Consider the following 24,872-nt stretch of genomic DNA (forward strand, 5'->3'; position numbering starts at 1 on the left):
TTATTATTGTTATGTCTTAAGTCCATTGTAGTAATCTTATGTCCATGGTTAAATATTAATTTGTTGGCACCTTTTCCCACTTCCTTGAGGTATACCACCTTCAGATTGGCACATCCATCTCTCACTCTGCACTTTGAATGTGGCACCACGGCAAATTTATCCAGACGTCAAAATGAGCAGCTTTGGGGAGATTCTGAAGGAGATCGGGGAGTTTGGTTTGTTTCAGAAACGTCTGGTGGCGGTGTTATGCATCCCCAGCCTGTTCACAGCTTTCGATGTGATTGGTCAGGTGTTTGTAGGACTGAACTTCCCACATCACTGCAACACCGACTGGATCCTGGAGCGAGGACCCAACCTGACGGAGGAACAACAAAGAAATCTCACCCTCCCACTGAACAAGGATGGAGGTTTTGAAAGCTGTGAGATGTTCACACCTGTGGATTTGGATTTGGAAACCATTATAGCGTACGGCATCAACAAGACTACAGGATGCACACATGGATCGGATTTTGATGCACCTGAAGGGGCATCAAGCATTGTGACAGATGTAAGAGATCATTTTATACATCAGTCAGAAATGTAATCATCGAAATTAAGTCATTCTTACTTCTTATGATTTATGTGATGTTCTTCTTGCTGGGTTGCTTTTCGACTGTTGATAGTTGTGGCAGCTGTTGCATTTATTTGCAATTGTAACCTTGTTGTAGTCAAGCCCCCAAAAAGAGTGCCGGCCAATGAAAAAAAACGTTTTCACATTGACTTACATTGGGAGGGAGACGTCTGCATATCAGCCTATGTATATTTCTCAATACATATTCGAATAAGCTACCAAGTACGACAACTTTTTTAGGAATTGTGGTCGTTGTAAAATGAGTTATTTTCTCTCCATTAATTTGACTGAGCCATCATTGGTAGATCATGCGTCACTGAGACAACCAAATTCAACCTTTAAAACAAAGTACTCAATGCTAACTCATTTGAATTCAGTGTAGGATGGATTTTTATCATCTGATCCACGACCTTAGCAGCAACAGTTTGTTGATTTGAAAACCTTTGGGATTTTCAGTCTTGATCTTCTCAAATAATAATAATAATTATTATAATACGTTTACTTGTTATAGCATCTTTCACAGAAATAGAATTCACAAAGTGCTTCACAAGTAAGAATAAAAGTTCAAATTAAGACCACAGAAACATACAAATAACAACATGAGGCAGACATATTTAAGGTCAACCTAAAAACAAAACACAGACCACATGGAGTCCTGAAAGGGACAAACATAATAACAGAACACATCACACACATTTCAAATAGAAATAAAAGCCAATGTAAAAAGATAGGTCTTCAATAGTTGAACATATATATTTAATAATGCCTGAGAAAAACTGAATTTGTAGTTGTCTTTGGTCTTACTTCTTTCTCCATCCTATCTGTCATCAGTTCAACATGATCTGTGACAGGAGTGGTTTGATTGCAGCATCTCAGTCCATCTACATGGCCGGTCTCCTGGTTGGAGCGCTGGTGTTGGGGCCGATGGCTGACAGGTGCTCAATAACTCCATATGAATGATTCTGAACTGATTTCAATTGTACTAAACGTATACGAGTGACAGATTAAGTGCATCTTCAACAGTGCTTCTCTTCTCTCCGTAGGTTTGGTCGTCGCTTCGTAGTCCTGCTTTCCATCTTTCTCCTCATGTTGTTTAATGTCGGCATTAGTTTCTCACCCAACATCTATGTTTATATTGTTCTGAAGTTCTTAGGTGGCATCGCCGTTTCAGGCATTATTGCTAATTTATTTGTCATAGGTAGGTCTACTGTTCCCCACTGAAGCTTCTGTCTGGGTCTCTGTATCAGCTGATAACTGTCTACTTTCTGCTTTGAAGCTGGAGAGTGGAGTGACTCTTCAAAGTTTGCTCTCTGCACCATCATCTGCCACTCGTCCTTCCCCCTTGGACTGATAATGTTGTCGGGCATTGCCTATCTGATCCGTGATTGGAGGATCCTGCAGCTGGTGCTCTTCTGTCCTCTGGTCCTTGTCCTGGGAATCGTTTACTGGTGAGACACCACCAATGTTAAAGATGCTAATCTTAAAGGTCCCCTATCATACTGTTTTTTTTTTACAAATATTTTTATTGCAAACAATTCATAATCCAGCAAATGACAAGAATTAAGAACAGTAATAATCAACACAAAACAGTACAGATGTTCCAAATAGCAAATGAAGACGATGGGGATCATTACAAAGGAAAAATAAAATAAAGTGATGTATTGCTCCATATTGACTTCACGGTTCGTAGAGAGTCCTTGTTTACAGGTTTTTTTAGTTTTAGTTTTTTTTAAACCCCCCCACCCCCCACCCACAGGTATAGATGGCCCCAAATAGTAAAATAACTGAATAAGTAAAACATAAATAATAATAATAATAATAATACAAATAAAAAGCAGCTTCTACTGAAGCCTTCCGAGTAAATCGCCAGAAGCGCCGACACCTCCTCGTCTCCACCGCTCCCATGTTTTGTTTGTGTTGCCATAAGTTAGTCTCTCTGCGTTTGTTTGCTGGGCTAATGCTAATGCTAATAATGCGAGGAAATAAAATGGCGGCTTGACAAACATTTTTCAGAGTTTTATGGGGCGTGGTTTGCAACTCGCCCAGCCAATCAGAAGTTGGAACTTTTTTTCTCCCCAGGAAAGTACCACCTCTAGCAGGGACTAAAAAGGGGGGGAAAAGTTCTCTGAACTAAGTTCTCTTTTTGGTGTGAACGCCAAATTCCAGGAACTATCGGAACTAAACGGGAAAAGTACTCCGGTGTGAAAGCGCCTAATGACGCTCTGGGAGGAGATTCAGGTGATAAGGTGGTAATTGACATACAATTGATTGTATATCAATTAGGATTCTTCCAGAGTCCGCTCGATGGCTCATCACCCAAGGAAGGAAGGAGGAGGCGATCAAGGAGATCAGGAAGGCAGCAAAAGTAAATGGAAGGAAGGTCCCAGAAGATCTGCTGGACAAGGTGAGCAGCATCTCTGGTGAATACAATAAAGCTCTGCAATAAAAAGAAGACAAACTAAAACTGATTTTTTTTAGCTAGGTGTTGAGGGTCCGTCCAAAAGAGGAGGCATGTTGGACCTCTTCAGGATTTCCTATCTGAGAAAGCGTGCATTGATAATGAGCTACCTGTGGTGAGTATTCAATCATCCATAACCTGCTGCCACATCTACAGCCATTCCTTCCTGAAGATATCTCTTTCTTTTTAGGTTTGCAACATTTCTCCTGTACTACGGGCTGAGCCTGAATGTCGGGAACTTCGGCCTGAACATCTACCTCACCCAGTTCATCTTCGGTTTAGTGGAGTTTCCTGCACGTTGGGGCAGTTTGGGCCTCATCCAGCGCTTTGGGAGGAAGAGATGTGAAGCAATCGTCCTGTTGTTGGCCGGCGCTGCTTGTCTAGGGATACTCACTGTACCAAAAGGCAAGTTTCTGAATAGTTTATAGGAGTGTGTTGAAAGCCGGTATATAATACACCAGATTATTGAGAACCAGGTTATATCCCATTTTTATCAAACATATCTCTTTGCTACACTCTTCTTGCTACACCCATCTTCTAACTTAATTACTCCAGTAACAAACTGCAACCTCCAGGCCTGAAAAGTGCCTATAACCTGCATTCTCTCTAACAGCCAGCAGGGGTTGACTCTAGTCGGATTCTATAGAACTCAATGAGAACATTTCCCTACTTCCCCCTTGATTTATTACCTCTGTATGAATGTAGGTCGGATTTAGAGTAAAAAAGCCAATAAAGCAGTGAATGATTTACTACGGTTGGTAAAACTTTTAAAAATAGGGAAGTTGGTATTACATCCAGAGGGCAGGAAGATGGCTTCATTCTCCTAATCAAATCCATCAGGTCTTGTGAATTGATAGGTTCGAAGGAGCCAAGCACAGAATGGGATGGAGAGGGGCTAGAGTTGGGCAGTGAAGTCCCAGGATTAATACTGGACCTAATAGATGCTACCTTATCTACAAAGAAGATAAGGAGCTTGTTTCAGTCATCTTTCGAAAGACATGGTAATGTAGATAGTGCATGGTGGTGAAACAATGTTATTAATTGTGTCAAATAGCATTTTAGGATTTCTCTTTGAAGAAGTTATTAACTTAGCAAAGTAAGCAGTCCAGGCTTCTTTTACTAATGCATTAAAAGAATATCTTAGATCTTTGAGATATAGGCGATGCACTTCCAGCCCAGTGGTTTTCCTTAGTCGTTCTGTCCTGGCACTTCCGCCTCGGGCAGCAGACAGCGTTCGTTGTCCATGGAGAAGTATTGCAGATAGCTCTAGTCCTATCCTTCAGCGGTGCCACTTTGTCCAGCAATGTAGAGCAATGCTGATTAAAAGACTGTATTAAAAGCTCTACATCTTTCATATTAGTGTTACTATCACAGCAAAACAGAGCTGTGAGCTGATCAGCTGTACTCTGAGTAATAATGCGTGAACGTAATGATGTTTTGAGACACAAGGGGTCAGTTTTCACAGATAGATTAAAACCCTTTCATTCATGAATTATTAAAGCCTCACTCAGGATTTTTTTACCAAATGTTTTTATTGCTCTTGGGGCATTACAAACAAGATCTTAACTTTAGTTTTTTTTAATCTAGTTTTTTCCAATTTAGAAAAAAATGTTTTATATTTCCACTCAGGTGGACAGTATGCGTTAAAGTCTAAACTGAAAACTTGTACATTTGGAAAAAATGATAAATAAAGATGTGCAAACTTAAAATTGCATTATAATAACTTAAGTATATATATTTAAGGCCCACAAATATATTGCAAATGAAGTATTTTCAAGAAGAACAGTAGCAGTAACAGTATGAAGTTTAGTTGAAATATAGCCAGTGATGCCTGACGTCCACTTTATTGGACAGGTGGTTAATCATGATTTCCTGCAAACATAAAATCAATACTTTGACAATTTATGAATTATAAGATTCCTTAGTTGTTACTTGATGTCACCAAATGTTTTATACCTGCAGGGAGCGCTTTCCATGAAAGGATTGGGAGGATATCGGCAAGTGATTTGGTCCATTTGGCTTTCTGTCGTTTATCTTGGTTTAGAGACATGTATCATGCACTTACACTGACTTTCCACTGAGGGGCAGTGTATGGGATGATGCAATAGGGTCCTATGTAGTGGCTTATGTGCAACTATGCAAAAAAAAAACATGCATATACAAAAAAACACCTGGAATAGCTGTCCACTGTAGTGACCTCTATGCGTGAAAGGTAAAGAAAATACATTTATGATCACTGATCAGTAGATCCTCACAACGGATGTGATCAACATCTAGTCCCAGAGAAAAAACAAGTTCTAAGGTATGAACAGTTGACCACTGTTGGGGCAGAACCTCTGCTCTGCGCGTTCCTCTATGAGTTTGTTTTAGAAGGAAAAGTCAAAGCACCAGGATAAGGGTTAAACAATAATCTGCTTTAATGGTAAAAACATACAATACATCAAACGTTCACCTAATCACGAAGCACTCTGCAACAGCAGCTTCCAGCCGTTAGAGACTCAATACCCTACCCTGAAATACTTCGCTGCTTCAGAATGCAGAATGCTCCGGGCCCAAGTTCTACCACCGTGTGAGACACGTCTCAGGAACGGCAAGTCAAAAAACAAGAGCGCCGATCCTCAAAATGATCACAACATTTATACACAGGTGGGGAGGAGTTTTATCGCTTGCTCTTCCCTAGCTCTTTGTTATTGGCGAGTTCACTTCTGAGCGAGCTAGCCAGTGAGTTGGCAGTGCTCCATTGGTCGGTTTCACTTCTGGGCGGGACCCCAGGTAGTGAGTCAGCAGTTGTTGATTCCATCTGTTTCTTCTGTGCGCGCGTGTGTGTGTGTGTGTGTGTGTGTGTGTGTGTGTGTGTGTGTGTGTGTGTGTGTGTGTGTGTGTGTGTGTGTGTGTGTGTGTGTGTGTGTGTGTGTGTGTGTGTGTGTGTGTGTGTGTGTGTGTGTGTGTGTGTGTATGTGTGTGTGTGTGTGTGTGTGTGTGTGTGTGTGTGTGTTTCTGTCCCCCTTGCTTTGGAGTCATGTAACTCTTTAACAGAACGCACACACATTCTCCCTAAACATCTTCAACACACATCTTATCTTTAACAGAAGTTAATTGTTCTTGTCGCTTAATGGCTTCTGTGAACTTCCTTTCACCTTGAAGTCAACTTACTAGGAATTAATACATTTTATTGATAAGCTCAAAAGGACCTTTATCTCGTTTACTGCTGGGTGACCCAAGTCTCAAGGCCTGCAGGATGTGCATCATTAACTACAAGAAAGAATTTAACTGTATTATCTTTGAGGAAAACCCCCTTTGGCTTCCCCTGTTAATTGCAAAAACCGTGGATGATTAACAGAGAGACCCTAACACTCTCCTGATATTCTGGGAACTGCAAAGCAGATACCAAAGGTCATTTGTATTATACCTACTCACAAATAGCCAAAAAACCACCCTTTTTATTACACATAAAAGTGGAAGAAAAAGACTATTGCTTTAATTTATTACTACTAAGTAATGGGACATTGTTTCAGGAATATATGAAAAGCCTCTCTATATTTAAAGAGGAAAAATGTACTTTGTCCCTTCAAATTTAACACACACGAATATATGAGGTGACATTAAAATGAATATACCAGAATGACACCTTATTGAACTTTCTGCCTCCCTCACCACCCACGTGAGTGGCGCCGGAAACATGTTGCTTGAAATTAAAAGATTCAGTAATATTAATAAATTCAGTGGCTGCAGAATTTGTGGCATCATTGATGTGCAGGTTAAAATCACCTACTAATAGCATTTCGTCCAGCTTGATAATAGAAGAAAGAAAGTCAGTGAACTCAATTAAAAACGGACCTGCTGGACCAGGAGGTCGATAGATTAAAACACAATAAAATGGATTTTGCCGGCCAATTTTAGTCACCTGTAGTTCAAACGTAATGAAAGGTTCTTCTGAGCAACTGCTTCTTCCAGACAACGGCGAGACCACCACCGCGGCCCGACAGACGTGGAGTGCCAATGTATGAGCAGTCCGCTGGGCACAGTTCATTTAGATGGATACATTCCAAATTCCGTTGCCATGTCTCAGTCAGGAATAAGAAGGCCAAATTCTCCCTTATAAACAAGTCATAACAAGTGTGAGCCTTGTTCGCAGCAGAGCGTGCATTAATCAGACACATTTTAGCTGAGGAAGCCACTGTATCACCATCAGCACAGGAAGCTTTGGTTATGTGTACAACTGGACTCGCACCACAGCGATTGTGATCATAACAAGGGCGTGACCGCCGGTCAGTGATTCTGACCGGGATGTCCATCAGCATTGAAGTGGAAGCTGAAGTACGCACAGGTTGGGGTATAGTTGTAGTGGACCCACCAAGCCACAAGGGGGAGCTAGTGTGGTTTGTACGGGAGGGAAGGGCTTTCTTGTGGTGGCCGAAAATGACCAATACCATTGGAGGACAGTAGTGGGAGCTAGCAGTGGAAACGGTGGCCTGAGATGACACTGCTGGAAAGGGAGCTGTGTGGGAATGGAGTGGGAATAGTCAGGGAGACGTCTGAACAGCGTGCTGCATGTTAGTGAGTAAATCTCACTGTAAACAATTGAATCATCAACAAATTCTGTGTTATTATGACCGATCATAACTCTTTAGCTTTATGCACACACATACATTTTGCAGAGCAGAGACACGCGCTCACTAAGCCGAAATATATCCGGTCACAGAGATCTGCTATTTTAAAGTAAAGTCAAAACATATCGACCCTAAATATAGTCCATATTAAGAACGAGAAAAGTGTTAACATTTATCGTTTTTTGTAAACATATGACAAATGTGCGAGGGTGATGACGTTAGAGCTTCGTCCTATGAGCCGGAGCTGAGCCCCGGACAGCCCCGGCTCAATTTAACCCCTGGTAGCCCATGTCTCTAATTCCGGCATAATCAACTGTATCACCAAGCTCATTATGTACAGAGTGAAGCTGGCACACATGATTCAATTTGCATGCACAATGTGTCACAACTGTCTGACGTATGAATTGTCCATCAGATCTTCCCGTGGTGGCAACAGTGGTCGCAGTAGTGGGGAAGTTTGCCGCCACTATAAGTTTCTCTATCATCTATGTTTACACTGCAGAACTGTACCCTACCACTCTAAGGTAAGGTAGGTAATATCCCTCAGGTACAATTCATAAGACATGTTTGCTTTTGCTATAAGATCATTTTGTATCTATAGGCTGAATGGAATAGGTCTGAACTCCATGTGTGCTCGTGTGGCGGGGATCCTCGCTCCACTGATCAGACTCCTGGAAGTCTATCATTGGACGATCCCCATGCTGATATACGGCATCGTGCCCATCACAGCTGGAGGTCTCTGTTTATTTCTGCCTGAAACTCTTAATGTGGAACTCCAGGACCACCACGCTGAGATCAGGTGAGGTTTTTTTTCCACAAAACTGTGTCTGAGGGCTTCTTAACATTTAAAAACCTATTAATGTGTCATACCCACTTAACGGGAAGAAACTCAGCTAACTGACGATACGAACCAATTTTAGCGAAACAAAACACAAGTCTCACAGGAAGCGTCTAAATGAGCCCTGAGCACAGAACTCATGGTAAAATACTCTTATTACTTATCGGATCTGCACAAACAAGACATCGATTAGCAAGTTGAGAATCCAGTTTGCAGAAATATAAGTATCATTACTGAGCAATCAAAACTCGGCAGGGGAAGCAAACCCAGACATCACACCACCTAGCTTTATGGAGCAAAAACGGGACCTTTGCTGTTTTTCTGATCAAAAGTTGTGTTCAATGGCATCAAAACGATAAAAACGCTGCTGAAGGTTAATCCATAGGTTAATCCAATGTGTCTGTCACTTTGAGATGATTACTGATAATCCATCATTCCATTTTTATGTCAATAATGGAGTTTTCATATTGGCTGCTATGACAGCTTCCGGTTTTGGGCAATCTGGCTACGCATCACTCATTCACCAATGGGTAATGTTTAAATGGATTTTAGGAACTTCCCCTCGATTCTATTGGCTCTAACGGTTAAAAGGAGGTGTCAATCATCAAAATCGACCGAGGGGGCTAGAGATATGGAAAACCCACCCAATTGACCCCAGAAGTGTTTTTTTTTTCTTCTAAATCTCTCGAAAAAGGTCAAATTTGAATTGTTTAGCATCAATTTTGATACAGGGTACTTATTATATGTTATAGTTTGTATTCCTAAAGCTTTTAGTCTACTAACCCATCAATCAAGGGTGGTTTTCACTATAAGTCATGTTTTTTTTTGGACTGACACTATAATTTACATTTATTTACTGTGTTCAATCTGAATTTACTTTAAAATAAAAAAATTCTATATTGATTCTGACTTTTCTACATCCAACTCGTAGGTTTATCATTGCTTTGAGGAAAAAGATGATTAATTTACCCCTTTTAGAAGTGAAGATCTGGTCATTTGTTCTGGGAATGTCATTTTCGAGCCTCAGGCCTGAAAAACAGGCTCGGGGCTTAACAGGTTAAAAGTGTTATACTCAAAGCAACTCAAGTTAATAATAATCTTTCTGTTTTAAATGACAGACAACCGGAGAACCAAACGGAACTACAAACCTTGACTAAAAAGGAGGAGAATTCTGTGAACAACAGAAAAATGGACAGTGTACAAGAAAAAGAAAGACTGTAAACATTGAGTAGTGTGGTCCCCTGTTTTGTGTTTTTCTACTTATGTAATTGTGTGTGTTATTCGTCGAATGAAAAATAAAGTTTTAAAAATTCAGGAAAAAGCACCAAAATGTAATTTATATGGATGTGTCAGTTCCTTTTCTGAACTGTTGACCTTTTAAACATAATTGTTTTATTTGTTGTTGCAAATAAAACGTTTTACTGAAGTGCGTAGACTGTTTGATAACTGGGACATTTATCAAGAATAAAAGGAAGCAAACACAGCTGATTGGTGACATCAAGTAATCATGATATCATTTTTATGATTGAATATTATATATTATCATTAAAATAATAAATATGTTTATTATTTCCTCTTCATCCAAATTCTAAAGGTCCACTCAGATGGCCCTTAGTTATTATTGTGAAATCCTCCACCGTATCTAACTGAGTGATAAACAATTAATATGGATGAATAAATGATACTGTACTTGGACACTGTACACAGGTTAAGAGAGGAACAAAGCTACATGTACTGTAACTGTCTGTGCTCATTATATTATCTTATTCATCCCAGCTTTAACAGGTGGTGTACAGTAGCTGTGGTTTTCTACAAAAAGTTGGGATATACATAAAGTATATCAAGTACAATAACACACTTTTCTACGGTGCCCCTGAGGGGAGATGGCCAAAACAACCAAAGAAAAACGTGCTTGTGCTCAGGAGGAAGTTACTAGATCTTGTGAGTGAGGAAGTCTGAGATTGAAATATAACTTAAATAATGTCTGTACTGTTATCTACACACATACACGTACTGTAAACGTAAGTCTGGTAACTTTACTTAACACTTTTTACTGTTAAAACTATAAGTAAATGTTTCTGATGTTTGAGAAGCGATGACCTCCTCCGTAAATTCTTATCTGCTTGTGGTGATTACCGCCTTTATGATGACTGTACTGATAACTTTATAAACAAATACTGCAGTAAGGTCTCTGTTTTTCTTTATTTGTGTCCCCCTCTCACGTCAGTTTGATGTAGTTTGTGACAGGAGTGGTTTGATCGAGGCGTCCCAGTCCATCCATGGCCGGAGTTCTGGTTGGAGCGCTGGCTAAAGCCCCTGTCACACTGTCCCGAAATTGACACCAGATGGACACACGATTAAGGAAATGTTCAAATTCGGCTCTGATCGTAACAACATCGGGCCATTCGTGAGGGCATCTTAAGCCATCGTATGACCGCCGGTGGAGTTTCTTAGGCTCCGGCAGCAACTTCGGTGGCGGTGGCAACATCTTTGGCATCACAAAGCATTGCCAAAGGACCGTGAAGGTTCATTTTCGTGTTGACTTCGTGTGTCCATTTTGCCCTTCGTAAGGCATTCGTGAGGGCATCTTAAGCCATCGTATGACCGCCGGTGGAGCTTCTCAGGCTCCGGCAGCAACTTTGTGAGCGGTGGCCCGAATGTCCCGATGTTGCTACGATCAGAGCCGAATTTGAACATTTCCTTTATCGTGCGTCCATCTGGTTGTTTTATTGCACAACAAAATCATGTAAAGATATTATGTAAATAACCCAATTTGTGTTCTGTGAAACTAAAAAGGATATCATATATTATTTTGAAGGCGAGGAAGTTGTTGTTGCTATGGAAACGACATGACGGAGAAAACTTAATATCTTCTACATATAAAGACGGAGAAAGTAAAGAACAAAGTCTGAAAATATCAGTACAGTATCATAATACTTTAACATAATTGTTTGTGTTACTTTCGTTGCAGTTGTATCTCTTAAATGTAATGTAAATGTTGCCTTTGTGTGGTTCGGGGCCATCTTCGTGCGAAATTCACAATTCCATATTTGCGTGTCCATCGGGTGTCAATTTCGGCACAGTGTGACAGGGGCTTTATGGGACGGTTTCTGAACGGTAAGACACCAAAACACATCACCTTTATTTGACAGCGTTATCTCATCTGTAGTTTATATTGTGTTGAGGTGAAAGCATACGTCATCTCTCGTCTCTCTGCAGGTTCGTTAACTTTTTGGTGAGCACGAGAACCTTTGTTGTTTTTTCCCCCCGTGTCCCCTTTTGCCAATGCTTCTGAAAAGATTATAAAAACTAGTCTTTCACCAATTCAACTTTTAAAATATAATCAAACACATTGACACTTAAAATATACATGTTTTGCGTCCGTTGTAAAACTACAAAAACCCGTTAATGACACACGTTTTAAAAAAAATCTGATCATGACTTCAGCACAAATTATTTTCTGTGCTATTCAAGAATTGGTTTAGCATTGTAAGGCAAGGCACGTTTATTTATACAGCACCTTTCAACACAAGGCAATTCAAAGTGCTTTGCAGAAATGAAAAACATTAAGGAAAAGGCATTTAAAAACAGTCATTAAAAAGCAAAGATAATAAAATAAACATTAAAAGAAGAAATACATGAATACAAGTCACAGTGCAGTTTAAGATATGAATAGTTCAATTAAGTCATCAGGTCTGGAGATGACCTCTTGACATGGGCAGGTTATTAAAGTGCACGCTTTATTATTGTTATGTCTTAAGTCCATCATATTAATCTTATGTCCATGGTTAAATATTAATTTGTTGGGAACCTTTTGCCCTCTTCCTTGAGGTATAGCACCTTCAGATTGGCACATCCATCTCTCACTCTGCACTTTGAATGTGGCACCACAGCATATCGAGACAAGCATCAATATGAGCAGCTTCGGGGAGATCCTGCGGGAGATCGGGGAGTTTGGTAGCTTTCAGAAACGCTTGTTGGCTGGAATATGCATCCTCAGTGTTTTTTCAGCTTTCGATGTGATCGGTCAGGTGTTTGTAGGACTGAACTTCCCACATCGCTGCAACACCGACTGGATCCTGGAGCGAGGACCCAACCTGACGGAGGAGCGACAAAGAAATCTCACCCTCCCACTGAACAGGGATGGAGGCTTTGAGAGCTGTGAGATGTTCACACCTGTGGATCTGGATTTGGAAACCATTGAGGCATACGGCATCAACAAGACTACAGGATGCACACATGGATGGGACTATGACGCACCTGTTGGAGCTTCAAGCATCGTGACAGAGGTAAATATTACTATTAAAACTACAAGTAAATGTTTTTTATGTTTGAGAACCGGTGTCCTCATATGCCCTCCTCCGTAATTTCTTATCTGCCTGTGGTGATTACCGCCTTTATGATGACTGTACTGATAACTTTATAAACAAATACTGCAGTAGGGTTTCTGTTTTTGTTTATTTGTGTCCCCCTCTCACTTCAGTTTGATGTAGTTTGTGACAGGAGTGGTTTGATCGAGGCGTCCCAGTCCATCTCCATGGCCGGAGTTCTGGTTGGAGCGCTGGCTTATGGGGCGATTTCTGACCGGTAAGAAACCAAAACACATCCACCTTGATTTGACAGCGTTATCTTATCTGTTGTTTATATCGTGTTGAGGCGAAAGCATACGTCATCTCTCCTCTCTCTGCAGGTTTGGACGGCGCTTCTCGATCCTGCTCTGTGTTTCTCTCCTCCTGTTCTGCAGTGTTGGTTGTGCTTTCTCCCCCAACATCTACGTTTACATGGTTTTCAAATTTCTCTGCGGCACCTCGAGTGTCAACCTTCAGATGAACACATCTGTGATGGGTAGGTTTGTTCTTCCCATCATAATAAGTTATTTTACACACGCTTTAAAGGTCACCTATTATGCAAAATAGACTTCTTCATGTCTCTTCTACATCAACATGTGTCCCCTCCTGACTCTGAAAGTTTCAGGAACAAAGATTCTCTCACCTTTCGTCCTGATCCATTTATATAAAAACCTGTCTGAAAATGAGCTGATCAGATTTTGGCCACTTTATGATGTCATAAGGATTTTTTGGCTTGTGTAACCATTAGCCAATCACCAACCAAGGTAACCCCTCCCCCCCCCCCCTATCACCTGAATCTCCTCCTAGAGCACCATTGTGTTATTTTTAACCAAATCTCTCTCATATAAAGTACCTCATTCACACCAACGCAACTCCGGTTCAAGCTCCGTGCTAGAGCTTTTCAGGTTCAGAACCGGTTCTTCGGTTTAGCTCCGGCTCTTTTCACACAGCCCAGAGTCCGACTGGTGCTGCGTCATCGTTTGCGTCATGACGTAACCGTTTGCGTGCCTGCTTCATAAAGCCAAACCGAGCAGAAACCCCTCAAAGCGGACAACAACAACAATGGCCGATTGTGCTCCAGCTTCCTCTGTACCTCTTCAGAAGACCAGATTCCCAGCAGGTAGCTGGTCTCTTCAGTGGACCACTGCTGCTTGTTAAGTTTCTCTATCGTTGTGTACAAACTGGATAAAACGTGGGCTTTTTGTTATTGTTCAGGAGTTGATCCCGCCCCTGCCCCTGCCCCCGCATCGACGTAAGCGTGACGTATGTGCTTTTGCTCTAGCCGGACAATTTTTTGGTGCTTGAAACGAACCGGATTCCGGAGCTAAGAGGCTGCTCCGCTGCGGTGTGAACAGGAAAACCCAATGCTTTTCAAGCTCCAGCTCCGAACCGGCCCTGAAACACAGTTGGTGTGAATGAGGTATCAGAGGGGCGTGGGGAGGGGCTCCTTTTCATCTAAAGTAACAGACAGCGAATCAGCACTTTGGAAACAGGGCTGAAACAGGGGATTATGGGTAATGCTGCAATGATCTGTTTGGTGTTTGGAGCCAAACACTTCAGAGACATGTTTGTATATATCTGAGACCTATAACATATTGATGAAAAACAGTATACGAGGGGACGTTTAATATAACATCCAACTTGGAGTTTACCCGCTCTTTTTAACTTCCGGTATACTACTTAATTTATCGTGGTGGTCTGTCAGATTTGATACTATATTTGTTTCGGTGGGTGAAGCAAGCAGGACCCAAATGCAGATTACACTGTTATTGCCTTTATTTCAAGGATAAAATAATAACTCGGACAAAACAGAACACTCACCGGTGAACTCAGTCACAAACAAAAGACAAAACAACACTGAACACAGGAAGAGACAAGACTAAATACAGGGAGGGGTAATCACAAGACGAGAAACAGCCACGCAGGGGAGGAGAAACACAAGGGCCACAGGTGAACACAATCAGACAACTAGACACACCAGGGAAACTAACGACAGGAGGAAAAACACAGGGGAAAGGACCAGACAATAACCCAGGAGGAAAACATGACAGGGAGAACAGCAAAACACCCAAAACAAGACATACAAAACGTGACATAACACAATAATCGTAACAATATTTATAGCTGAAACTTTTGTGAGCGATGTTGGACGGAAAGGCCATCTCGTGTCACATCAAGGTTCGCCAAAGAAATAAAGATAGGACAGGAAGTAGCAGCTTGGTTTAACTTCAGGTGGTGCACGGACATTATGTTAGATATTAATTTATTACAGATATTAATGGACAGATGACACTGAGCTGGCAACCTCTACCAACCTCAATTTTCACTCCAAAATGAAACGTAAGAATAGATTAGAAACACAATGTACTCACTTTAAGCTGGTCTGATCTTAATTTTACTTAACAGACTGTACGTGGTTTGTCACAGTAGTGGTTTGGCAAACTTCTCCACTACTGCGACAAGGGGTTTATCCTAATAAATACAATGTATACGTATATCTGTGTTACAGGGGTGGAGTGGACTGGTCCCTCTTACGCTGCTCGTTCCACAACCATCATCACAACGTTCTTCTCTGTGGGACTGACCTTACTGTCGGGCATCGCCTATTTAATCCGCGACTGGAGGATCCTGCAGCTGGTTCTCTTCAGTCCTCTTCTAGTCCTCTTTGCAGTCTATTACTGGTCAGCAGCCTCGGGATAAGAGTTGTTTGAATTATAACATGGAAGTAAAAGTGTGTGATTTTGATCCTGTGTGTCTTTAGGTTTCTCCCAGAGTCGGCTCGCTGGCTCATCTCCCAGGGCAGGAAGGAGGAGGCGCTGAAGGAGCTGCAGAGGGCGGCCCGGCTGAACGGGACCAAGATACCAGAACACCTGCTGGACAAGGTGAGCTGCATCAACAACACTATAAACATAGAGGATTGGGGCCACATGAAAACAGTTTTTGGAGATCTGAAAAAGTCAGAATTCTGAGGGGACTAAAAACAAATTCTGAAAAAATGTGGAACTCTGAAAAAATTCCACATTTTGAGAAATAAAAATTCTGAAAAAAAATCGGAGGAAAAGTCAATTTTTTTACGGAAAATCAGTAATCTGAGAATAAGTCAGAATCACATTCTATCAGATCTCAAAATAAATTCACCATATATTCAACACTATAAACCTACAGTACGGAAGAGGATTGGGGCCACATGAGAATAGTTTCTGGAGATCTGAAAAAAAAGGTAAAAAAAGACACATAAAAATGAAAATTCTGAAAAAATCTGGTACTCTGAAAAAAGTCCACATTTTTAGAAATAGGAAATTCTGAGTCAAAAATCTGAGGAAAAGTCAGAATTATGAGAAAAGTTGGAATACTGTTAGAAAAAGTTACGACGATCTCTTTCAATTCTGACGTTTTTTCTCAAAATTCCAAAAGATATTCACTTTTTGTCAGATCTCAAAACATTACATTGCATTTAGCTGACGCTGTTATCCAAAGCGAATTACAATAAGTGCATTCGACCAAGAAGATACAAACTTGAAGAAAACAGAATCATATAAGTACAGGTCTCCCTTGTAAATGAGATCGATGATCTCAAGGGACTAATCTGTCTAAATAAAGGTTTGAAATGACATCAGGTTTCATAGAGCCAAAACATTTCAAGTGCTACTCAACTGGCTTTAGATAAGCCAGTCCTTTGTTAGTAATTCTATCGCTCGAAGTGGAGTCTAAAGAGATGAGTTAGATATGTAAGCTTTCTGCTGTCCTGATTTCAATGGGGAGTCAGTAATTCACGTGGCCCTGATCCTCTTCCGTTTGAACGTCTTTGTGATACAAACTAATTGTCTTTCTTTTCACTTCCTAAGCTTGAGATCGAGGGAACATCTGGAAGAAGAAACGTGTTCGATATCTTCCGGATATCGTATTTGAGGAAACGTACTCTGATAATGGGCTACAGCTGGTGTGTTGATCTGACAGTGAATCAGTATGACTATTATTTATCAATGATATCTAATCGCCACGCTGTTAATTTTCCACATTTGTCACATTAACCCTGTTTAAGTGATTGGGAACTTGAACAAAATGTCTTTCTTATTCTCCAACTGTACCAGGTTCGCATCAATTCTTTTATACTACGGACTGTTCCTGAATGTGGGCAGCTTTGGTCTGAATATCTACCTCACGCAGTTCATCTTTGGAGTCGTTGAATTTCCTGCACAGGCTACTTCTTACGCTCTGATTCAACGCATTGGAAGGAGGACAGGACTAGTGGGCTTCCTGTTCTTTGGGGGAGCTGCTTGCCTCATTGTCATCGCCATCCCAAATGGTATATATTACATGAAAACATTTGATATAGACGTGTCATTGTTTTTCACTTTCATTTTGTGTTTCAATGTATGATTTCCCCATCAGATCTTCCTGCTGTGGTGACAACGATAGCAATTATTGGAGCTTTTGCTGCTACCGCCTGTTGCAACATAGTCTATGTGTACACTACAGAGTTATACCCAACTATTTTAAGGTAATGTCCCTCTTTTTCAATTGCATTTAACCTGTTAACCCCTGAGCTGTTTTTCAGGTCTCAGGCTCGAAAATGACATTCCCAGAACAAATGACCATATCTTCGCTTCTAAAAGAGATACATTAATAATATAGCAAGGTTACATCGTGAGTTGGATGTAGAAGTGTCAGAATCAATATAGATGTTTTTATTTTAAAGTAAATTCAGATTGAACATAGTAAAACAATTTAAATGATAGTGTCCTTCCCAAAAAAAAACATTACTTATAGTGAAAACCACCGTTGAATGATGGGATAGGAGACTAAAAGCTTTAGGAATCCAAACTATAACATATAAGTACCCTGTATCAAGATTAATGCAAAAAAAGTGAAATTTGACCTTTTTAGAAAGGTTTAGAAAAAACAACCCACTTCTGGGGTCATTTGGGTGCATTTTCCAAATCTCTGGCCCCCCTGGGTTGATTTTGATGATTGACATCTCTTTTTGACTGTTAGAGCCAATAGAATCGAGGGGAAGTTCCTAAAATCCATCTAAACATTACCCATTGGTGAATGAGTGATGCGTAGCCAGAAGGCCCCGGAAGCTGCGATACACTCTGGTGGCTACCATTAGCAGCTAATATTAAATCTCCAATCTTTACATAAAAATTGAATTATGGATTATCAATAATTTTGTCAAAGTGACAGACACATTGGATTAACCTTCAGCAGCGTTTTTATCATTTTAATGCCATTGAACACGACTTTTGATCAGAATAACAGCTACGGTGAGACGATCTCCCGTGTTTGCTACGTGTTGGGATGTCTGTGTTTGCTTTCCCTGTCGCGAGTTCTGATCGCTAAGTGATGATATCTATATAATCTGTGGAATCTCAGCTTTAATCGGATATCTTGTGTGTGCAGTTACGATAAGTAATAAGGGTATTTTTACCTTGAGTTCTGTGCTAAGAGCATTAGCATCTTTTCGCTCAGGGGTCATTTAGACGCTTCTTATGAAACTTGTGTTTTGTTTTGGTAAAAATGGTTCATACTGTCAGTTAGTTGAGTTTCGTCCCGTTAATCTGGTATGACACATTAATAGGTTTTTAAATATTAAGAAGCCCTGAGTCACAGTTTAGTGAAAAGAAAACCCGCAGCCCCCTCTAACAGGGGCTCTTGGGCTTAACAGGTTTGCTACGGACACAGACTTTTCTTAATCCGGGTCCTTAATTTCGAGATGAAGCCTTATGAAGCTTTGAAGCTTTCCAGCCAATTGGTTCGCAAAAGGGTTCATCTCATGAGGCTACATCATGGGCTTCATTTGAACACAAACCCCCCTGTTGGTCAAAGTGTGTAAAACAGGCAGATTGGACATCTGAACAGTGTTCTGTATCTCATACCGAGTTCCCAATGAGTAAAGCCTTAGAATAACTCTAAACAACGAACATTAAATCATATTTTCATTTTAACAATATTGTTTTTATTCCAGTTTATTGATTGTGATTGAAAAGCCTAAGGAGACTGGTAAACATTGCAAAGAGGGATTTCTATTCCTTAATAATATTCATAAACTTAACCATGTTGTAGCCAGAGAAAGGCTAAACCATATCAAAGAATACATTTATTAACTACATTATCTCATTTAGCTGTAGCTTTTATATACAACCAAAAATACGTATTGTTCAGTCGTTGAACCAGGGATCCTGCGGTCGTAAGTCAACTGCTTTCTAGCTGAGCCACAGCACACACACTGAATTTCCCTGAAAACACTCTACAATATTTATTCCTGTATTTATTCATTCATGTTTTTATTCCTACATTTATTTATGCTTGTATCTGTTTATACTTATGACATGTTCCGACCTCTATATAAGTGAGGGTCTGAGCTCTTTTAATTCCATTCCATTCCATGGTTCTTATTATACATCCATGGGTATTATGAGCGTTGTGGTTTCAAACATGGGTTCAACCGATCGGAATCACTTTCTGAAGCAGTCACGTGGTATCGACAGGCAGCGAGGCTTCGTTTGTCATCGATGACGTCACTGGCCCAAAACGATACAAGGCTCGATACATGCTTCACAAAATGCTTCGGGGATTACTCGACACACGCTCCGAAGACTCGGCGCAATACATAACATCACTACTGCTTGCTTCACCCACCGTAACATATACCCAGTCTTCCTGAAAGAACTTGCGCTGAGCTTCATATAAACGCAGTCCATTTACTGTGCGTCCTTGCAGGCAGAATGGATTTGGTGTGAACTCGATGTGTGGCCGCGCGGCGGGGACCCTGGCTCCACTGGTGAGGCTGCTGGACGTCTACCATCACTCCATCCCCATGCTGATATACGGCATCATCCCCATCACTGCTGCTGGTCTCTGCTTGTTACTGCCTGAAACCCTCAATGTGGAACTCCAGGACCACACTGAGTCCGAGTGAGTGCAGTATACACTATGGCAAGCCCATTTAGCTTTTATTCATTTCTGGAAGATATTAAAAAATCAATTCTTATTCTTCTGGAGGATATCTAAAAATCAATTCTTAGAATTGATTTTTAGATATCCTCCAGAAATGAATAAAAGCTAAATGGGCTTGCCATAATACACAGCTTTACTTGAAAAACAAACGTATTCGGTGTAAATAATTGTATATAACAATAATTTGATCTGTTTTTAATTTTAGGGAACCATCCAATGGAGCTTTGGAGAACGCTGAAGTAATAATTCAAGAGAAAAAACTTTAATTTGTACTGTTGTTCTTCTTCCTTTATTATAGTCAGACAACTTTTCTACATGTATTAGCATTTTTTTTCAACCTCTTTTTATCGGTGTTGTTTGCATAAAAGTGTTATATGAATAAAATGTAATTCACCAGAGCTTTGTTGAAAGTGTTGGAAAAAATTATTGGGGTAACAATTTAGCCTCAGTAAATGTTTGGATCTTTCTGCATACCCAGGATTTTAATATCAAATGTATGTTCATTTTTGTATTTCTGTCAAACCTATTTTTAATGAGCACTGTGACCACAAGAAATAATTTTCCAAAAAGTTAACTGGGATTCGTTGTGGTAATTCTAAACTAAACAAATGGTAAATGATCATTTACTTTAATAAAAACTGATTGATTAAACCATTGAAGCAATTAGGCGGGTTATGCATCAACACATTATCACGTATTATGAACACACACAGATTTAAACACTTGTTGGTGCCTCAAACGCATCGTCATGATTCTCCTTGTTCACCGTTAAATCAGCTGAGGAGAGAAACAAGACACAGTTTTAAATGAAGGGATGCCACATTAATAAATAATATTGGGCCCAGCAGGTGAAGAACTAAAGAGGGGCTTCCATATCCGGCAGAGAAGGTGTTTTAGTTGCCGGATTTTGGAACCCCCCCCCTATATCTTTGTCCAGGATAGTCGTTAGCCGCGTTCACACCGGAGTACTTTTCCCACTTTAGTAACGATATAGTTCCGAAATGTCGCGTTCACACCAAAAAGAGCAGGAACTAAAATGAGTTCATGAGAACCTTTTTACCCCCTTTTCCGTCCCTGCTAGAGAGCAGGGACTCTCATGCGGCTCTCTTGTGAGAAAAAAAAAAAACGAAAATTATTCGGTTCTCCATGAATTACACAAGTCACCCAAATCAGCGTTAAAAAAGCGGGAGGCGCCGAAAAATCCCCTATTAATGTATTGATTATAGCTCCGGGTCCGTATAGGTCGGCGTCTGTGTCCGGATTTGTTGGGGCAGAATCTCTGCTCCGCGCCGTTCCTATATGAGCGGGTTCTCAAAAGAAGGACAAATTCAAAGCAGCCAGGATAAGGGTTAAACAATAATCTGCTTTAATGGTGCAAACATACAAATACATCACCGAATCACGAAGCACTCTGCCGAGTAGTCCGGGCTCAGGTTCTACCACCGTGTGAGACACGTCTCAGGAACGGCCAGTCAGAAACAAGAGCCCCGATCTTCAAAATGATCACAACATTTATACACAGAGTTCACTTCTGAGCGAGCTAGACAGTGAGTTGGCAGTGTTCCATTGGTCGGTTTCCCTTCTGGGCGGGATCCCAGGTAGTAAGTCAGTTTGTTGATTCCATCGTTTGCTTCACAGTGTATGTGTGTGTGTGTGTGTGTGTGTGTGTGTGTGTGTGTGTGTGTGTGTGTGTGTGTGTGTGTGTGTGTGTGTGTGTGTGTGTGTGTGTGTGTGTGTGTGTGTGTGTGTGTGTGTGTGTGTGTGTATACATGTGCGTGTGTATTTTTGCGTGTGTGTGTGTGTATGTGTGTGTGTGTGTGTGTGTGTGTGTGTGTGTGTGTGTGTGTGTGTGTGTGTGTGTGTGTGTGTGTGTGTGTGTGTTTCTGTCCCTCTGCCCTCAGGCAGATCCCCCAATCAATGATTTGGAGTCATGACAGAGGACTCTTTGACAGGACACATACTCATTCCCGCTAAACATCTTCAGCACACACATCGTATCATGTATCTTTAACAGAAGTTAATTGTTCTTATCGCTTAATGGCTTCCCTGAACTTCCCTTCACCCCAAAGTCAGCTTACTAGGAATGAATACATTTTATTGATAAGCTCAAAAGGACCTTTATCTCATTTACTGCTGGGTGACCCAAGTCTCAAGGCCTGCAGGATGTGTAGGAGATAAACATTAATTCTACAAGACTTTAACTGCCTTATATCTGAAAATGTATCCGGGAATTCCCCTGTTGATTGCAAGGACTATTGATAATTAACGGAGAGACCCTAGGGGCCTCTTCTTGGTATCTGCTAGGCAGAAGTCACTCAATGCAGAAATCACAAGTTTAACACACATTCTATATAAGGTGACATTAAAATGAATATACCAGATTGAACTTCCCTGCCATAACACGTTACTTTAATCCTTCAAATAATTCAAATAATACTTCAATCCGGACCGCGGTCCGCCTGTTGCCGACCCCTGATCTATAGCCTACAGCCGTTGATGGCAATGCTATAGGGCTTTAGCTTATCATAACCATCCATGTGCCAAAGTGCATTTGGCCCTCTGTATCTGTACTGACGTCTTCTCAAGCGGTGGGCTCGTCTTAATTCGACACCTTGTGGATCAACCAGTTTGATGATGCGTCTTATGCTATCTTGTGACACAACAAGGCCCTGTTGAATTGCACAGAGATGTAGCCAACGGTATCCCTGCATCTGTCCATTGGTCATGATGACCTCATGCTGTACAAAAGCTAGCACTTCCTCCAAGTCAGACTGGTTCTTCCTCCTGAACAGGTTACCCAGCTAGACATTTTTGGTTCTAAAAACATTCTGAGAATGTTACTCTCAATGTTCTAAGAAGGTTTTCAGCAGGAAGTTTTTGTTTGGTTCCCAGAACGTTTTTCTGAAAGGTAGGATAACGTTCTCTAAAAACATTCTTAAAATGTTTGGTGATAACCTTCTTAAAATGTTTTTGAAAACATTGTTAGAGCATCATGCCCTACTGTTCTTAAAACATTTTCAGCAGAAGCTTTTATTTTGGTTCAGAGAATGTTCTTCTGAAAGGTAGGATAACGTTCTCTAAAAACAGTCTTAAAATGTTTTTGATAACATTGTTAGAACATTATGCCCTACTGTTCTTAAAACATTTTCAGCTGCAAGTTAGATTTTTTATGTTGCCAGAATGTTATTATTTTAGAGAAGGATAACATGGTTTATGTTACAAAAAGTATGCAAATGTTCTGGGGTAACAATTTACTAAAATATGTTTACATTATTTGAACATAAAGACATAATATTCCTGTAATTGTTCAACTCCAAATTCCTGGGTAAGTGGACTGACCACTGTGGTCATTAGGAAGATTATGATAGTTTACTTAACTATTGGAATTTGACTATTAACACATGTAAAAGGATGACACGGAATCAGCTGGTGAAAGTAACTTTTGTTTATTAGAAAAGGGGAGCTGGGAGTGGAGGTTGGTTATGGCGGCAGTGGGAAACAGTTGTTCCAGGGTGGGTAGAGAGGCCTGGCTGGTCTTGGGAGTGTGGAAGGCCTTGGATTCCTCCTGGGAGGGACACAAAAATCAGTATGAGGCAAAAGCAGGCAACGTTGTCAAAGAATATGCAGCAAAAAGCTAGAGCGGCACGCAACAAACCGTTCACGGCAACAATCCGGCAGGGAATGAGTGCAGGCTGCAGGCTTTCATAGTGTGGCTGATGAGCAGGTTGCAGGTGTGGTTGATCGGAGATTGCTCCCAGCCGTGTAGAGCAGACCAGCAGGCAGGGGCGGGCACTAACCCACTAACAGGGGTTTCAGGGACGGGCAGTGATAGTCGGTCCGTTCTTCTATATGTCTGTCTTTGGTTTTCTAAGTGTTATTCGATCCATATGACAATAGAGATAAGTGCATAAACAACAAAAACACTTGGGGTATAATGTTCGGACAATGTTATCACCAAACATTTTAAGAATGTTTTTAGAGAACGTTATCCTACCTTTCAGAAGTACATTCTAGGAACCAAAATAAAACTTCTCGATTAAACCATTCCTAGAAAAATGAATCGTAACATTCTCAGAATGTTTTTAGAACCAACAATGTCGAGCTGGGAACTCAGACATGCCTACGCAAACATGCAATATCATGAATTACGTGCTTGTTTTTTTCTAAAAACGAAAATGTGGTGACATCAGATTTCTTTTAAACATCCTTTTCGAACAAATGCAGCAAGTTTGTTTTTTAAAGCGCACTACAAATAAATCTGACGTTGACCATGACCCTGTTAATATTTCGCATCACAGGAACATTTTATAAAAAGATAATAACCTCCTGCAAACATTATCCAAATGTTGCTTTCAAAATGTTCTTCTTTGGTTATCATGTAACATTGAGGAAACGTTTTATAAAGAACATCTTTAATGTGTTACCCAACAACGTCCAAAACACATCCTCAGAATGTTGCAAGGAAAACGTTCCACCTTTGTTAACATATCACCTTAAAGGAACGTTTTATAAAAAAACGTTCTGTCATCTCAGGCCTCAATAACATCCTCTGAATGTTGCAGTTAAAACGTTATGTCTTAGTTAACCTTAAACCTTATAGGAACATTATTTGAAAAAATAAACATCCTAAAAAGGTTCTTTGAACATCAGATTAAAACGTTTTTTTAAAACCTTATTAGAACCAATAGGTAACGTTAGCCAAAGTTGTGAGAACGTTCCCCGCTAGCAGGGTAAGTCTTTTACAAATTATCTTTAATGTTCGGACACTAATTACAATGTGATTAGTATGTGCCAAAATAGCAAGTATTTCTTTGTTACTTAGGGAAAGTCTGAAGTATAGTTTAATGAAGTCATCCAAATCCGGCCCTGCAGGCATTGTTGTGAGCAGCGCAGCAAACAGATGTAATGCAGAATATAAAGAGGACAATTTGGTATTCGTAGGAGGGGTTGTAATATGGCAGTTGAAGTTGAATTGTACATCAGACAATAACGTTGCTTTTAATCTGCAAAAAAGAAAAGAAAATACATTGTTTAAATATTGTAAGGT

General features: G+C 40.5%; 2 protein-coding genes across 3 annotated transcripts; both read left to right on the forward strand.

The window, feature by feature from the left end:
• Nucleotides 1-66: 66 nt before the first annotated feature.
• On the forward strand, nt 67-10,702 carry LOC307026013 (solute carrier family 22 member 13-like). Of its 2 annotated transcripts, XM_079661078.1 has the most exons (10): nt 77-547; nt 1,442-1,545; nt 1,654-1,808; nt 1,887-2,058; nt 2,894-3,014; nt 3,089-3,183; nt 3,259-3,473; nt 8,094-8,202; nt 8,280-8,477; nt 9,635-10,702. In XM_079661078.1, exons 1-10 carry the CDS (start codon nt 173-175, stop codon nt 9,735-9,737), a joined length of 1,647 nt encoding a protein of 548 aa, XP_079517204.1. In that variant the 5' UTR covers nt 77-172; the 3' UTR covers nt 9,738-10,702. The 2 variants fall into 2 exon arrangements, with proteins under 2 accessions (XP_079517205.1, XP_079517204.1); XM_079661079.1 differs by lacking the exon at nt 9,635-10,702 and having other exon boundaries at nt 67-547; nt 8,094-8,207; nt 8,280-8,410.
• Nucleotides 10,703-12,393: 1,691 nt separating this feature from the next.
• Nucleotides 12,394-20,214, forward strand: LOC307026015 (solute carrier family 22 member 13-like). The gene is made up of 10 exons (XM_079661083.1): nt 12,394-12,805; nt 13,000-13,103; nt 13,207-13,361; nt 15,375-15,546; nt 15,627-15,747; nt 16,711-16,805; nt 16,957-17,171; nt 17,258-17,366; nt 19,589-19,783; nt 20,031-20,214. Exons 1-10 carry the CDS (start codon nt 12,431-12,433, stop codon nt 20,089-20,091), a joined length of 1,602 nt encoding a protein of 533 aa, XP_079517209.1. The 5' UTR covers nt 12,394-12,430; the 3' UTR covers nt 20,092-20,214.
• Nucleotides 20,215-24,872: the final 4,658 nt, after the last annotated feature.

This window comes from Notothenia rossii, assembly GCF_949606895.1.
Source record: "Notothenia rossii genome assembly, chromosome: 12".
Classification (NCBI taxonomy): Eukaryota; Metazoa; Chordata; class Actinopteri; order Perciformes; family Nototheniidae; genus Notothenia; species Notothenia rossii.